The sequence below is a fragment of the Phodopus roborovskii genome, unplaced genomic scaffold, assembly GCF_943737965.1.
Source record: "Phodopus roborovskii unplaced genomic scaffold, PHOROB, whole genome shotgun sequence".
Classification (NCBI taxonomy): Eukaryota; Metazoa; Chordata; class Mammalia; order Rodentia; family Cricetidae; genus Phodopus; species Phodopus roborovskii.
In genome coordinates this window covers 2,303,490-2,320,092 of record NW_026126599.1, presented here as the reverse complement: position 1 = coordinate 2,320,092, position 16,603 = coordinate 2,303,490, and the positions used below count along the sequence as shown (strand labels likewise).

The following is a 16,603-nucleotide window of genomic DNA, read 5'->3' as shown; positions in this document are numbered from 1 at the left end:
TAGTAAGATCTAATCTACAAAATAAAGTGAAGCTGTAGCTATTCCACCAAGACCAGAGGGGTGGGGTCCCTGTTCAAAGTTGCCACCACTATGCCTTGCAAGCTGTTAGCCAAAATAAATACTTCCTGCTTTAAACACATTTTCCTCTGCTTTGTTTTGTGCTTTTTATTTGTCTGATTGACTTTGTGGTTTGAGACACAGTCTCATGTTTCTCAGGCTGGCCTCTAACTTCATATGTATCCAAATATGACCTCCAGATTAGCCTGCCTCCACCTCCTAAGTGCTGAAAAAATTTACAAACAAGCAAACACATAACACATATGTGTGTGAACATGGAAACAAAGACCAACCTGATTTCTGCCTCTCCCCAGTGGACCCCAAATAATCTCAGTGGTATGTCACCACTAGCCCCTAACCTCTCGAGGCCCTGTGCTTCTTGATGCCTCTTCTCCTGGGAATGTGTTTCCTCCGTCCTTTTCACCCTTTTATTGCCTGTTGGTCTGGCTGGAGGTGGGCTGCTCTTGTTTTCAGCCCATGCTAACAGAACCTGTGGCTCCAGGCTCAACATCTGTCTAAACATTGTGGGGAAGTGGTTGCACCAGAAAATCCTTGGGTCAGTTCTTCTCACTGAATGAAGAGCCAAACAAGTGTTCCTCTTCTAGGTGGTTAAGTGGATGGATAGGTGGTTAGATGGATGGATGATGGGCAGGTAGGTGAGAGACTGGATGGATGGATGGGTGGGTGGGTGTGGATGAATAATCAATACAGGGATGAGGAGGTGGGTGGATGGATCCATGTGTGTTGATGGGTGCATGCATGCATGGGTAATCGGTGGATGAATGGACAAGGTGAATGGTTGGATAGATGCATGGATAGGTTGCTGAATGATGGATGGATGGATGGATGGATGGATGGATGGATGATGGATGGTAGGTGGATGGGTTAGTGACTTGAGCATTTTCCGAGGAAGCTCCCAGGAGTACAATGCAGATAGTCATAGCAAAGCAAAGTGTGTGAACTGAGGTATTGAGGGTGAGGGAATGTGGGCAGAATGATGGTAGCATGTGCTATCAAAGGCGCGCACACACACACACACTAACAACAACAACAGTAACCACTAGAGTTAGTTCACATGGGACTCTGAATTAAAGCCAGGTATTCAGGGTGATCCTATTAGGGGGTGATGGAACATTTTGGAGGCCTGTAGGTCACTAGGGGCGTGCCTGTGAAGACCACGGGACTCCAGTGCATCCCTCCTGTCTCTTTCCCTCTGGTTAATGAGGTAAGTGGCTTTGACTATTGTGAATGGTGCAGCTGTGAGCATGGGTGTGCAAATGCCTCTTGGAGATCCTGTTGGTATTGTGTGTGTGAGTGCATGTGTTCATCTGTGTGCAAGTACACATGTGTGCACATGCATGCAGAGGCCAGAGGTCAATCCCAGGAGTCATTCTTTAGGTGACATCCACATTGGGGTTTTTTTTTTTTTTTTTTTTTTTTTTTGAGACAGGGTTTCTCCCTTGGCCTGGTATTCCCCAGTTCCGCTAGGCTGGCTGGCCAGTGAGTCTCAGAGATCTTCCTATCTCTGCTTGCCCAGCACTGGCATTACAGACACATGCCTCCATGCTTGTATTTGTCATGTGGTTTCTAGTTAAATCAGGTCTTCATGCTTGCGGGGCAAGTACTTTGCCATCTTAATTTTCTGCTGCTATGTGAAAATACTCTGACAGAAGCAGCTTAAAGGAGTAGGGGTTTATTCTGGTTTGTACAGTCCACCGTGGCTGGGGGGGGGGGGCAGGGCTTCAGCTTAAAGCAGCCAGTCACACCGAATCCGCAGTGGGGAACCAGAAGGCCATGAGTGTGTGATGCTGCTCGGCTGGTTCCATTTCTCCACCGATACAGCTGAGGATGCCAGCCAGGAAATGGTGCCAACCATGTCAGAAGAGTTTTTCCCACCTCAATGAACACATCAGAGATAATCCTACACAGGCCCACCCAAAGTCGAAGCTCCAAAATTATTCTAGAAGGCTGGAGATGGAGTGAGTTGGTAGAGTGCTTATCTTCACCAGCTTTAGTTGTCTGAAAGTGCGTGTGTGAGACGCTAAGTTCAATCCCCAGTACTGAAAAAAGAAAATGCCAAAGCAGGGGTAGTGTAGCTAAGTGGTGCAGCACCCGCCCTTACATCCCATGTGAGGCTCTGGGTTTTATTCCCAGCACTGAAAAGCAAAACAAAGCTGGTTATCCAACTGCTTCCCAATTGGTCCGTCCTTCTTTGCATAGCTGCCAACAAGAGCAGGTGTCCGGTTGCTGTGTGCCCTTGTCAGCACTTGGCATTGTCGGCTTGTCTTTAGCATTGCGTTTGTTTTGCCTGGGCAGGATTTAGCAGCAGCTGCCTCACGGTGAGTGTTTGGATGGACTGCAGCTTGCCGAGCTGCCGGAATTCGGATGTGGGAAAGCCTTCCAAACATACAAAAAGCAGAAGTGCCTGTTGTGAGTCCTTCTTCCACATAACCCCTGGGGTTCCACTTGGTGACCTTCCCAAAAGCTTCATGGCCAGAAAGCCGTGTTTTGAACCTTCACTGCTATCCTATGAACCTCTGCAGCAGTCCAGTAACACAGATAACCCACTTAGGAGTCGTACCATACCATACCACTTTGCTCCCGAAGGGGGGGGGGAGGCCCTGAAATTGGACCTGGTGTCCCAGGCCTGTAATCCCAGCTCCACAGGAAGTTGCAAGCTCAAGGCATCCTTGAGCTCCACAGTGAATTCAGGGCCAGCCTGGGCAATTCACCCTATCTCAAAATACTAAAGAGAGGGCTGAAAATGTAACTCAGTGGTAGAGCTCCTGCCTAGAATTTCCCCAGTGAGGGGCAGGGTGCACGACTCCACAATAGATCACTTGCCTAGACTCTGCCTAGACTCCCCCAGTGTGGAGGAATGGATCAATAATAGAACTTTTACCTAGTTGGCCAAGTATCTAGGTACAGTCTCCATCATGGTGAGTGGTGCTGGTGAGCAAACATATGACTCCAAGGCTATGGCCTGGGGCAAGAAATGTAAGGGACAGAAATGATGGGTATACCACTCTTCTCTGCCCTGGCAGTTGCTTTCTGAGGCTCTGGAATAATTCTGTTCTCCTCTGAGGGCCTCTGTTTCCTCGTCTATGAAATGAACAAGTGGCAGGAGGGCCCAAGGTTTCTGCTACTATGACTGCCATAATTCTAAGCGCTGAACCTTTGAGCCATGAGTCCAGCCGCACTTTGGAGGATTCTAGGCAAGTGTCCAACTGCCGAGCCACACCCAGCCCCTCCATAGCTCCTGCAGGGGAAAAGCACATGCAGCATGACACTTACATTTAGACTGACAGTCTTGGCAGAGGCAAAGACGAAAGTGGGTTTCTTTGCCAGGGAAATAACTTCTTGAAATATTGAAATAAAGGCTTCCAGAAATTGCACGTGGATCAAGATTTTTTTTTTCTTAGAGAGTTAAACAAATAGTTCAAGATGTCCTGAAGGCAGAGAGCCTTAGTTAAGAAGGGGAAAGATTGTTGTATTTGAGCTTGACTAATTTAGGCACAAACGAGGTGACATGCTAACTCTCGATTCTGTACCACTGTGGGATCTGGACTAAGAACGAAGATGTCCTTTGTGGGATTTTCCTTCCTTGTGGATTTCATTTGTTTGGTCTTGAACTGGATTGAGCTCCTGATCCTCCTGCCTTTATCTCTTGAGTACCGGGATTACTGTTTCATTCAATGCTGAAATAAACCCCAGAGTTTGTGCATGCTAGACAAGCATTCAACTAACTTCTACCAACACACACACACACACACACACACACACACACGTATATGTGTGTGTGTATGTGTATCAGACACAAAATAAATAAAACCTCAAAGAAACCCTGAGAGTCACCCAGCAGGAGGCAAGCAAGGGATTAAGCTGAGTGTCAACTGAAGAATTTAGGATGGGAGTGTGGAAGAAACAAGACATCCATCCATCCATCCATCCTCCCACACAAACATCCATATATTCATCCATCCATCCACCAACCCATCCATCCACCTCTCCACCCACCCAGCCAGCCAGCCATCTATCCATCAGCCCTCCCCCCAGCTGCAGAGTGGCCAGAGTAGGGGAGGCTCCAAAGGCAGTCACTCCCTCTGGCCTGGCTCCTTATTCATTACCTACCCTCTCAGCCATCATCCCAGAACTTCTGGAGGGTGAGCTATATCTCTGAGGCTGATTTTAGGTTTATCAAGCATGGGGCAGGAGGTACGGAGAAAGGTATGTTACCCACACTGCCAAACTTGTCTTTCTTTTAATTTTTTCTATTTTTGTTTTTGGAAACAGGATGTATAAGTCAGAGTTCTCAAGAAAAACAGAATGGCTTGTTTGCTTTCTGTTAAAAGGAGACTTACATCACCTATGTCCACAAGAACACAGGAAATAGATGAGCTTACAGCAGCAAATCCCAATGAAGGGAATTGAACACACAATGCCATTACCAACAACAAAAGCAAAAATATTAGGAATTGGCAATCATTGGTCATTAATATCCATTAATATAAATGGCCTCAATTCACTTACAAAAACACACAGACTAACAGACTGGATATGAAAACAAAATCCATTCTTCTGCTGCACACAAGAAACACACCTCAACCTCACAGGCAGACATTACCTCAGGGTAAAGGGTTGGGGAAAAAAATTCCAATTAAAGGAACCTAAAAAAACAAGCTGGTGGCCGGGCATTGGTGGCACATGCCTTTAATCCCAGCACTCAGGAGGCAAAAGCAGGTGGATCTCAGTGAGTTCAAGGCCAGCTGGTCCTCAGAGCTAGTTCCAGGACAGGCTCCAAAGCAATACAGAGAAACCCTGTCTTGAAATACAAAAAACAAACAAGAAACAAGCTGGTGTAACTATCCCAATGTCTAACAAAATAAACTTCAAACTAAAATTAATCCAAAAAGATAAAAAAGAACATTTCATATTCATCACAGAAAAAAAATCCATCAAGAGGAAATCTCAATTCTGAACATCTATGCCCCAAACACAAGGGCTCCTGCATGTATTTGAGACAAAGAGAGAGAGAGAGAGAGAGAGAGAGAGAGAGAGAGAGAGAGAGAGAGAGAGAGAGAGAGAGACTGACTTACTAGATTGGCTTATATGATATGGTCTGGGTAACCTGGCAATGGCTGTCTCACATGCAGAAGCTGAAAACTTGGTAGTCACCCAGTCCATGTCCAGCCTGGATGTCTCAGCAGGTCCATACTGAAGGCAGAGGATACCTGCAGAGGTGCTGGTCTTTGGTCCATGCTAGAAGGCTAAAGAAGCTGGGTTCTGATGGCAGTGCAGCAGTATGCCAACAGAGTAGATGCACCTGCCATCAGGACATGAAGGTAAGCAGGCAAAAAAATTCTCGTCAGACCTATTTTTAGGTGAGCTGCCAGTGGAAGGCACTGCCCACAGGTTTGATTGGGCTTTTCACCTCAATTAAATGGATCGGTCCCTCACAAGTATGCCCAGTTACCTGTTGGCTGAGTCTGTATCCATTCACATTAACAACCGAGACTATCCATTGCACACAGTCTCACTAAGCAGCCCAGGCTACGTAGGACTCATGCTCCTCATGTTTTGACCTCCCAAGTTCTGGAAATACAGGTCTGACTCACCCTGCTTCTCCTTGCAAACACTCATGAGTGGAGAAAGCAGAGATCGAGCCAGTGATCCAGAACTTGCATCCATCCACACATCTTCCATTGACCTAGGAAGAGACAGAAACTCTAGCAAATCTCTTGGGTGTGCCAGGTCGGCCAAAATGAAGCCTTTGGGCAAATAGGATGCAAGTTCATCACTACAAGGATCCAGCAAGAAGGAAGTGCAGACACAAGGCCACGCTGTGAGAGAACTTTGGAGGAATGGTGCTCAATAAAGAAGCCAGATGAAAGACATCACAGGCTATAGGAAGCCTTTGCATGAACCGTCTAGAAGAGGTGAATGGTGGACAAAAAGCATCTCTAAACTAAGCAGGCCAGACACCCTAACCTACTTAGTGAGGCCAACAATAGATCCTGTCTCAAAACGAAAGGTGGAAGGGGACCATGGAAGGACACCTGAAGTCGTCCTCTGACCCCTGCATGTACGGTGCACACATGGGCAAGCATCAAGAAGAGTGGCCAGGATGCCAAATGATGACACTCCAATTAGAAGCTATTTGATTTGCATATTCAATGAGGAAGTAGCACCCTTGGGGGGGAAAGGGGAAATAAGTACAAAACCACCATGATCCTCTTTGCTACAGAATTGGCACAATCCCCACACCAGGAGGATCATGTTAAACCACCATCCAGCTTGTTAGAAAAAAACTGTGACCCTTCAGATACGCAGATGAACTCTGGAATCTTTGTAATTTCTGTCAGTGTACTCTGACTGCATTCACAACCCAAAATGTGTCAAGTATTAGACAAAGTGTAGTATCTGGAGTTTTAGTTTTCAAGACAACCTTTTTTTAACTTTGGGTTTTCAAGACAGGGTTTCTCTGTGTAGCTTTGGAACCTGTCCTGGAACTAGCTCTGTAGACCAGGCTGGTCTCACAGAGATCCGCCTGCCTCTTCCTCCCCAGTACTGGGATTAAAGCTGTGTGCCACCAATGCCTGGCTGACAACTTTAATTTTTTTAAATAATATTTTTAAGAATTTTTTAAGCCAGGCAGTGGTAGTGCACACCTTTAATCCCAGCACTTGGGAGGCAGAGGCAGGTGGAGCTATGTGAGTCCGAGGCCAGCCTGGTCTACAAAGTGAGTTTCAGGACAGCCAGGGCTATGCAGAGAAACCCTGTCTCAAAAAAACAAAAACTAAAAGATTTATTTTCATTTATGTGTATGTGTCCATGTGAGAGTATTCAATGTATTTATGGGTGACTTGAGGGGCCAGAATAAGGCATGGGATTCCCTGGAGCTGGAATTACAGGAGGTTGCAAGTCACGGGATATGGGTGCAGAGAAAAACAGCCAGGTTCCCAGCTGCTGAGGCAGATCTCTCCAGTCTCACAGCAACCTCTCAATCAATTTATTGTATTCTTATTATTTTTGTACTTTCAATGTTTGTATGCATATGAATGCCTTGCCTGCATGTGTGTCTGCGTAGCACACAGCTGCCTAGTGAAGGAAGACACCGGCAGAGGGCATTGGACCTCCTGGAACTGGAAATACAGGTGATTGTTAGTGGCCTTGTAGGTGCTGCAGTTCAAAGTTGGTTCCTCAGGAAGAGCAGCCAGATCTGTTTCGGTTGAGCCATCCACCTCAATCTTTTTTCTTTCTTTCTCAAGCATCCCAGGATACCCTTGAATTTACTATGTGGCTCAGGCTGTCTTTGAACTTGTGACCTTCCTACCTTGACCTCCTAGTACTGACATGAAAGGCATTCATAATCACACTGCATTTTATGCAGTGCTGTGAATCAAAATAAGCACGCTAGACAAGTGGTCTATCAACAGAGCCTCATCTCTAAGCTCTCAAGTCAATTTCCTTTTCAGTCAGGGTCAGGGTCTCATCATATAGCCCAGGCTAGCATCAAATTCACCATCTTTGTGCCTCAGCCTCCCAAGAACTGGGTATAGGCAATCACTACCACACTAGGCCTCAATAACACTCAATAATACTCTTACCCCGAATTGGCACTATTAATCCCATTGTTGTCTTATTTAGTTTCTCTGTTGCTGTCATAAAAGACCCTGACAAAGGCAGCTTAAGGAAGAAGGGGAATTCTGGCTCACAGGTCCAGAGGGGTAAAGTCCACTGTAGGGAGATGGCATGGTCACAGGCAGGTGTGGTGGCAGAAGCAGGAGGCTGGCTTACCACATTGCATCCAATACCCAGGAAGCAGATCACGAAGGGGAAGTGGAATCTGTCTATGAAGCCTCAAGGCCCACCACTTCCCCCAGCCACGCTTCGCCTCCTTAAGGCTCCCTGAAGCCTACTGAAGACCAAGTGTTCAAACTCATGAGCCTAAAGGAGATATTTCAGACTCAAACTACAACTGTATTATTATTATTATTATTATTATTATTATTATTATTATTGAGGGTGTGCGCACGCGTGCGAATGCACGCACATGCGAGTGCCATCTGTGGACATTAGATTCCTTGGAGCTGGAGTTACAGGTGGTTGTGAGCTACCCAATGTGGGTGCTGGAACCCACACTCATAAGAACAAGACAGCAAGTGCTCAGAATTGCTGAACATCGCTCCAGCCCTAACAACTGCTATTTTAAATTTGTCTACTTAAGGGTCTTTTTTCCAGCCCAGTCTAGTGGTACACACCTTTAATCCCAGCACTAGGAAGGTAGAGTCAGGTGGAGCTCTGTGAGTTTGAGGCCAGTCTGCTCTACAGATTGAGTTCCAGAACAACTAGGGCTACACAGTGAGACCCTGCCTCGAAAATAAGAAAGCCAAGGGGGCGGTCTTTCTTTCCAATGCAATAGCTTCTCCAACACACATTGAAGGACAGCCAAACAAGAAATGGGATGCCTCCATTTTTTAAATTATCTTTGTGTATAATGTTTATGATGGGGAGGTGCTCATGCTCCAGCACCCACCAGAACTCTCTGGCTTTCATCCTCACCTGCCACCTTGTTGAAGGCAGTGTCTCTTGTTTACTGCTGCAAACACCACACTAGCTGGCCCTGGAGTTTCCAGGGATTCCCATCTGCATCTCCCATCTCTCCGAAAATGAACTGGGATTACAAACACACATTGTTGCAGCAGGCTTTTTACATGGGCTCTGAGGATTTGAACTCAAGTCCTTACACTTGCACAGAAACTGCTTCTCCCACTTAGCTTTGATTGTGTGAGTCCTGGCATGCATCCAGTTAAGCTATGGGGAGGTCCCCTCCCTGAAACAACAGCACGTCAGCCAGACACAACCTTTTCCCTATTTTCCTTCTGACTTGATCAACAAAGATCAATCCCTCACCTAGCTGCTTAACAATGTGACCAGAATGCTGTCCACCTTGTTCCTCAATATCCCTTTTACAAAGGTGCTTGCTATGTTTCCAGGGCTTCCATGTGCTGGGGAGGCAGAGTTCCTGGACCTCTGTCTCTGAAAGAAAACGAATAACAAGGTGGATCAAAAGCTTTTGAAGATTTCTCTAAGCAAAGCAACACGCCAGCAATTTGCTTTTGCGATGTGTGGGCGGATGCATGTTTAAATTTAGAACCGACAAAAAGACTTTGCTGAGAAATCTATACGCTCCTTGCTTCTTGAGTATTAGTGCCGTGAAACCCTAATCTTCCCCTCTTCACGTGCCAACTGCGAGAATGCTCAGAAACGAGTTTCCTCTCGATTTGTGTCTATTCCCATCATGCTTTGTATGCATGCCTTTTCTTTTACACCACCAAGAAATCATTTTGGAAGCAAGCTTCATACGACTCGATGAAGCTTGGATAAGGAGTCATTAACTCAAGGAAGAAGGGAGTGAATTTGTTGAGAAGAATGCCTGAGCTGTCTAAAGACTTTAGGGTGTAAGCAGAAGCGTGGCTTTTTTTTTTTTTTTTTTTTTTTTTTTTTTTTTGTCAGTCAGCAGAATGCATTGAAAGGCTTCAGAGGTGGGATTTCCAGGGCTATTGACCTCTGAGAAAGGGTCTCATGGCTGCAGTTTCTCCAAGTATCTGCCCAATACTTTCTCAGTCAGTGAAACCTCCAGCAGCAAGACAGTGGAGTTTCTGGTTTGGATGCATGCAAAACTCACCCTGCCGTACAGGGGCTTCCTCCTGCTTTTGCCTGAGCCTCAGTGAGAGTCAAGGGTTCCAGGCATTAGATAGGGCCTAGTGAGGGTCAGTGACAGTATCCTCAGCAAGGGCCAGGGAACAGGGTCAGGCCTCAAGCTGAACATCGGGGAAGGTCAGGGTGGGGTCAGACCATACTTTGAACATTTTATTTTCAAAGGGGGCTCATGGTGTTTGTAAGGGAGCTATGAAGATGAAATCATCTAGATGTGCAACAACAAAGAAATAGGTAAGGAAAATAAGTATGCACACAGTGGAGCTTCAGTCATAAAGAAGAATGGGGTAAGGTTAAGAAGATGGCTGTTGGTAAACAGCAAGCACAAAAAAAAAAAAAAAAAAAAAACCCAAAGTTTCATATTTTAAAGCTGGGAGATCTAGTATAGCCTGCTATCCCAGCACTAGAGAGCTGGAGACAGGCATATCCCTGGGCTGCTAGCAGCTAGCCAAGCCTAACTAGTGAGCTATAGACCAGTGAAAGACCCTACCTAGCTCAAGAAACAAAGTGTAGCCAGGTGTAGTGGTGCACACCTTTAACCCCAGCAGAAGCAGGTGAATCTTGGAGTTTGAGACCAACCTCATCTACATGGGTTCCAGGCCAGCCAAGGCTACATAGTGAGATTCTGTCTCAAGGAAAAAGAAAGGAAGGAGGGTAGGAGGGAGGATGGGAGAAAAGGAAGGAAGAAGGTGGGCATACAGCTCCCGAGAAACAGTGCCTAAATTGACCTCTGACCTCCACACATATGTACACACACACACTTCACAAACAAAAAAATGAGGTCATGACATTCTTAAAAATAGATGAAACTGGAGATCACCATGTTAAACAAATTGAACCAGTCTCAGGAAGATAGATATGGTGTGTTTTCTCTCACTTGTGGTTCCTAGCTGGGAACATACGTGTGTGTGTGTGTGTGTGTGTGTGTGTGTGTGTGTGTGTGTGTGTGTGTTTGTAAGAAATAAATTTGTTTAGGAAAACAAGGAGGACTAACAGGAAGGGAGGGGAAAAGGACAGGTAGAAGGAATAATAAAGAGGATATGCTCAATTTGCAACCTATACTTTTAAGAAAAATTGTTTTAATTTAATGGCTCAAGCACTTGCTGGTCTTGCAAATGACCAGGTTTGGTTCCCAGCACCTACACAGCAGCCCACAACTGTCTGTAACTCCAGTTCCAGGGAATCCAATGCCATCTTCTGGCCTCTGAGGGTTCTACATGCACATGGTACACATACATTCAGGCAAGCAAAAATACTCATACAAATAAAAAATAACCAAATAAATGCTGTTTAATTTTTAAAATATTCTGTAAAATGAGCAATACCCAATGTAAATGAACAGACTTGTTCCTCAAACTCCCCCCCAAAAAAAAAATGAAGGAAGAAAATGAAAAAATGGAGAGAAAAAGGAAAAATATTAAATGGGGGCTAGAATTTAGCTTAGCTGGTAAATGCTTGCTTAGCTTGCACAAGCTCCTGGGATTTTTGTTTTGTTTTTTGGTTTTTTGAGACAGGGTTTCTCTTTGTAGCTCTGGCTGTCCTGGAATTCATTCTATTGACCAGGCCATCCTCAAACTCACAGAGATCTGCCTGCCTCTGCCTCCTGAGTGATGGGATTAAAGGTGTGTGACACTAACGCACAGCCTAACTCCTTGATTTTATCTCCACACCACATAAACCATGCATGGTGGTGCATGTCTGTCATCCCAGCATGTGGAAGATGGAAGCAGGAGAATCAGGAGTTCAAGGTCATCCTTGGCCACCCTAGGCTACTTGAGACCCTGTCTCAAAAAAGAAGAAAATAATCCCAGAACTCCGAAGGCAGAGGCTGTCTGTAAATTTGAGGCCAGCCTGTTGAGTTCCACAACAACCAGGGCTACATAGATATACCCTGTCTCGAAAAAACAAATAAATAAAACAAGATAGATAGATAAATAATAGATAGAATGTGCCTTAGCCAAAACCAGGTACACCCCAAATGAAAATAAATATAAACCCGGAGGTGGTGGCACACATCTTTAATCCCAGCACTTGGAGTCAGAAGCAGGCAAATCTCTGACTTCGAGGCCAGCCTGGCTACACAGAGAAAGCCTGTCTCGAAAAAAACAAAAAAATAAAAGAACTGGTAACTATTACTGCCACACAAAGTCCCCTACACTGGGGTCCAAGCACCGCCCACGGGGTCTTGAAGCTCCTAGACCTAGAGGCACAGTGTCCCTTTAACAGGAAGCCTGGTGGCTCCGTTGCGACACGGAACCTAAGGCTCCGAGACTGCGGAGACCCACGGATCGGACAAAGGACCGGAACCGGAAGTTCCCGGCCCGCGCGTCTGCTAAGCGAGAGCTGACTACATTGTTCACTGACATTCATTTTTGGCGTGGTTGATGCAGTAAGCGCTGGTGGCTGCGGGTCTCGGGCCGGGCTGCAATCAGTAGTACCCCAACCGTGCCCAGCCCTGCGCGGTGAGGGTTCCCCGGTGAGCTTGGCGGTTTCCTTTCCCCCTTGTATCGAGAAGTAGGCGACAGCCGGGCGGGAGGTGGGCTGTAATCGCAGGCACTGAGGCTGGACAAAGAAACTAACGGAAGACTGTCTGAGCATGCGCACACTTGGTTTTGAGTTGAGACGGGTTGTTAGGATAGCATCTCCTCCCATACAACAGGCTGGCCTCGAACTTGGGGGTCCTCCAGCCTCGGGATGATAGGCATGTGCCACCACTTGCAGTTTGGCATGGCCTGCTTGGCATTTCTGCTTTGTAGCTCCAGGTTATATCTGACTCTGACCGCTCCCTCCCATTTTTCTTTTCTTTAAAACTGAAGCCTCCACTGAAGAACGGGATCATGGAAGACAAACCATTGGTAGTATCTAAACAGAAGGCAGAAGTGGTATGTGGTGTGCCCACCCAGGTGATCTGCACGGCCTTCAGCAGCCACATCTTGGTTGTGGTGACCCAGTTTGGGAAGATGGGTACACTGGTCTCGTTGGAGCCCAGCAGCGTGGCCAATGACATCACCAAGCCAGTACTCACCACAAAAGTCCTCCTCGGGCAGGACGAGGTAAAGGGGTTAGAAGAACAATCTTTTTCCTGGCGACATTTGTCCATAAGGATATGGGGTAGCTGATAGGCACCCCTCCATAAACACTCAAGGACACAGTCAGCTTTCTCCAGACCTTTCGGATCTGAGGGTGCCCTGGCTGTCCCCGGTGATGCTTTTCTAGCGTGTCAGCATTTTTACTCAACACTCAGTGTAGGTATTGATTTTATGACACAGCCATCTCCTCAATTTGACCAGTAGTGGTGGCTTTATGTTAATGAAGGCTTGATGTTTGTGTCAGCTCCTTGAGTCTTGACAGCATTCCCCTTTGCAAGCATGTCTGTCTGGATTAAGAATAACCAGAGAGATGATATGCAGAGGCACCGAGGGAAAATCCTAATGATGCCTCGTCAGCTGTTTGTTACATCTGCCAGTGTGCAGTCCAGTCAGCGCTCCGAATCACTGTTGCCTTGGCTTCTCTGGAGGTCTGGATCCATGAGGGGTGCTCAAGGACAGCATCAGGAAAATACAGTGTTTGAGCTGGGTGTGGTTGTGCAGGCCTGTAATCCTCTCGCTTAGAAGACTGGAGCAGAAGGGTTCCTACAAGTTTATGATCAGACTGAGCCATGGAGTGAGTTCGAGGTCAGCTAGGGATAGATCCTCTTCTCCCCCATTAAAAAACAAAACCCAGGGCTGGAGAGATGGCTCAGCAGATAAGAGCACTGACTGTTCTTCCAAATAACCTGGGTTTTATTCCCAGCATCCACATGGTGACTCACAACCATCTGTATCTCCAGTCCTAGAAGATCCATCACCTTCCTCTGTGGGCACTACATGTACATGGTGCACAGTCACATAGGCAGGAAAAACATACATCTACATAAAGAGGGGCGGTGGTGGCGCATGCCTTTAATCCCAGCATTGGGAGGCAGAGGCGGGTGGACCTCTACCAGTTCAAGGTCTACAAAGTGAGTTCCAGAAGAGCCAGAGCTACGTGGAAAAACCCTATCTGGAAAAACACAAGCAGACAGAAAGCCCAAAGGCCACTTGGTACAATGTGGTTCCTGCCCTTGGAGGTGGGAGCAGGAGGATCAGGGGTTCAGTTTCTCCTTTGTTGTTGTTGTTGTTTGCTTTTAGAGATAGGGTTTCTCTGTGTAGCACTGGCTATCCTGAAACTCCCTCTGTTCTGGGCTGGTCATTGCCAGCTACATAAGGCCAACATGAGCTACCTGAGACCCTCTGTTTAAAATGCAGGGAGCATAGCTCAGGGGTAAAGGCACTTGGCGGGCAAGCCTGTGTTCAGCCCCCACCCCACCCCGAACCCACAGTGGAAGGAAAGAACTGACTGCCACAAGTTGTACTCTGTCATATATACACTATATATATTAAGTGGAGACTAAATAGCCACATGTACACATTCCTAGTGTAGGGATGGCAGAGACAGAAGGATCCTGGGGCTTGCTAGCCATGCAGTTTGGAGAATTCCAGGTCAATGAGACCCTGTCTCAAAGTAGATGATGGTGTTCTATGTCTGATACCTGGGGTTGTCCTTACACATACACACTCTTTTTCTCTTTTTTAAAAAGCAAGCAAACTGGGTATGATAGCATATGCCTGGAATTCTAGCACTCAGGAGGCGAGGCAGTAAGATCTGCATGAGTTTAGTACTCTAGGCTCTATGAATTCCAAGCTAGTCTGGGCTACAGAAATTGATAAACTGTCTTTAAAAAAAAAAAAAAGTTTCCTGCAGTCATGGTCCTGTCTTCCCGCCTCCCCAGCCTCTCATCCATGTCTTTGCGAAGAACCTGGTAGCGTTTGTGTCTCAAGAAGCAGGAAACAGAGCCGTCCTCCTGGCCATGGCTGTGAAGGACAAGAGCATGGAAGGGCTGAAGGCCTTGAAGGAGGTGATCCGGACATGCCAGGTGTGGTGACCTGCAGTCAGCAGTGCATGACAGTGGGATCTGGTGGGCGCTCAGCAGGGTCTGTGAGACCCATCTTCCCAGCGCCACAACAGTCGAGTGGAGGCTCATTCTCCGGCTTTAGGCCTTGAAGCTGGAAACAGCATTCAGCTCTCAGGGGACTCTCCGTGTGGCTGCTGTGTTCTACCTGGGGCACTGGAAACAGTTCTGGACTGCAGCAGAGGCACCTGCCCAGTGGAAATCATCAGCCAGTTTTGGGGACTGGCAGCCCTAGGTGTGCAGCAGGACTCGGGGGAGACTTTTTTATTATTATTATTATTAAAAATCTAAAACACTTGGCTAGTTTTGTCAATAATGCTGAGACAGTGTGGTCATGTGTCAAGGTTCACTTCAGGGGTACCCGAGGTAGGAGGGAAACCTGTTTAGCAAAAGCACAGTACATGGTTGCTGGCATATGTAGATCCTAGGCATGCATTCAGCCAGCATTGGGTATGTGGAGGCATGTGCAGACCGGATGTGTGGCAGGCAGAACAAGGGTGACCATGCAGGTGGATTCCCTAAGGATGGACTGGATGGGAAATCCATGAGGGGTGTGGAAGGCCAAAGAGTGATCCTGAGCTCAGAGAAGGAGGGGTTCTGGATGGAGTTGGGGTCCCCTCTTTAGAAATACTTCCAAGGCTCACTGCAAGGGTCGGAGGACAAGTATCATGCCCTGACATTAGGCTGACATTTATGCCCAGAGTTGATTCCTCTGAAGAGTGGCATCCTGGAACCCCTAGGGTGCCCTGCTATATTAGGAGGTGGGCAGGGCATGGGGTCTCTGATCACAGCTGAGTGGGAATTTCTGAAGTCTGATAGTGAATCTGCTGTGACATTCTAATGGTCACTGGAGGGGAAGAGGCCACAGAGAAGCCAGGTAAAAATCCTGAATGGAGTGTAAGCTGGTGCCTTTCCAGGGACCTGGGATGTCACCCATGTACTCAGGAAATGATAGAATTTATGACTTGGAAGTCAGCAGTTGGTTCAGGAGTGGCCTCTAGGTCCAGTGGTGGGCAGTGGGCTTGGGTGGCCACTTTTCATTTAGAATGATTTAGGACTGGCTAGCCTCAAGTCTTGATGCTTGGGCAGGTCCAGAGACAGCTGGGAGTGCTGTCGGATGAAACCAGCTCAGCTGGGGTGAGAGTGGGGAGTTGTGCCCGACTTCTGGAAGGAGGTGTTGCTGCCTGTAACAGGAGTGTCCCAAAGCCTCTGACAGCCCTGTGCCTGCTGCTTCCAACCACCACCCTGTCTGCACCCCGTCCCCAGCCGGCAGCTCTCCCACACAGCTTTGTCCTTTGTCCACCCTTTCCAGACCCTGGTTTTCCCTCTCCTTTATGTCCCCTGGGTAGACTGGTGTTAGGGTCTGGCAATTCGCACGCAGGCGCCCTATAACCTCTTATCCATCATCCAGTTGTCACCAGGCTCTGGAGAGTATGGGCCATCAAAAATCTCACGGGCCATGAAGAGGAAGGGGTACAAACAGCTGGCAGACCCAGCCAGGGCAAGGCATGCTCAGGTGAGCCCTGTGGGGTGGTGCTGTACAAAGGTCTCTGGTGTCAGCCTGTGATTATTCAGATAAATGACCAACTAGCAAGTCCCAGCGTCCCTGCCTTAGCAGATAGAGAGCACCCTGGGTGGAGCTCAAGGCCGTTCCAAGTTCAGGTTTGTGGCCTTGCCTTTCTGATTTGGTCCCTAAGCAGACAATGGAGTTATCTCACATGGCCTATTGGATGACCCATTACATCCCTTTCAAGGAGTTCCTGACACCTGTGGCCCAGAGAGGCCATGCAGCAGCTGCTCCCAGGTGGAAGAGCTGGGATCTGAGCCCAGATGGAG

At 47.3% G+C, this 16,603-nt stretch overlaps 1 protein-coding gene across 1 annotated transcript; it reads left to right on the top strand.

Moving 5' to 3' along the window:
- Positions 1-12,160: 12,160 nt before the first annotated feature.
- On the top strand, positions 12,161-15,068 carry Psmg3 (proteasome assembly chaperone 3). The gene is made up of 3 exons (XM_051205407.1): positions 12,161-12,253; positions 12,594-12,830; positions 14,588-15,068. Exons 2-3 carry the CDS (start codon positions 12,615-12,617, stop codon positions 14,738-14,740), a joined length of 369 nt encoding a protein of 122 aa, XP_051061364.1. The 5' UTR covers positions 12,161-12,253; positions 12,594-12,614; the 3' UTR covers positions 14,741-15,068.
- Positions 15,069-16,603: the final 1,535 nt, after the last annotated feature.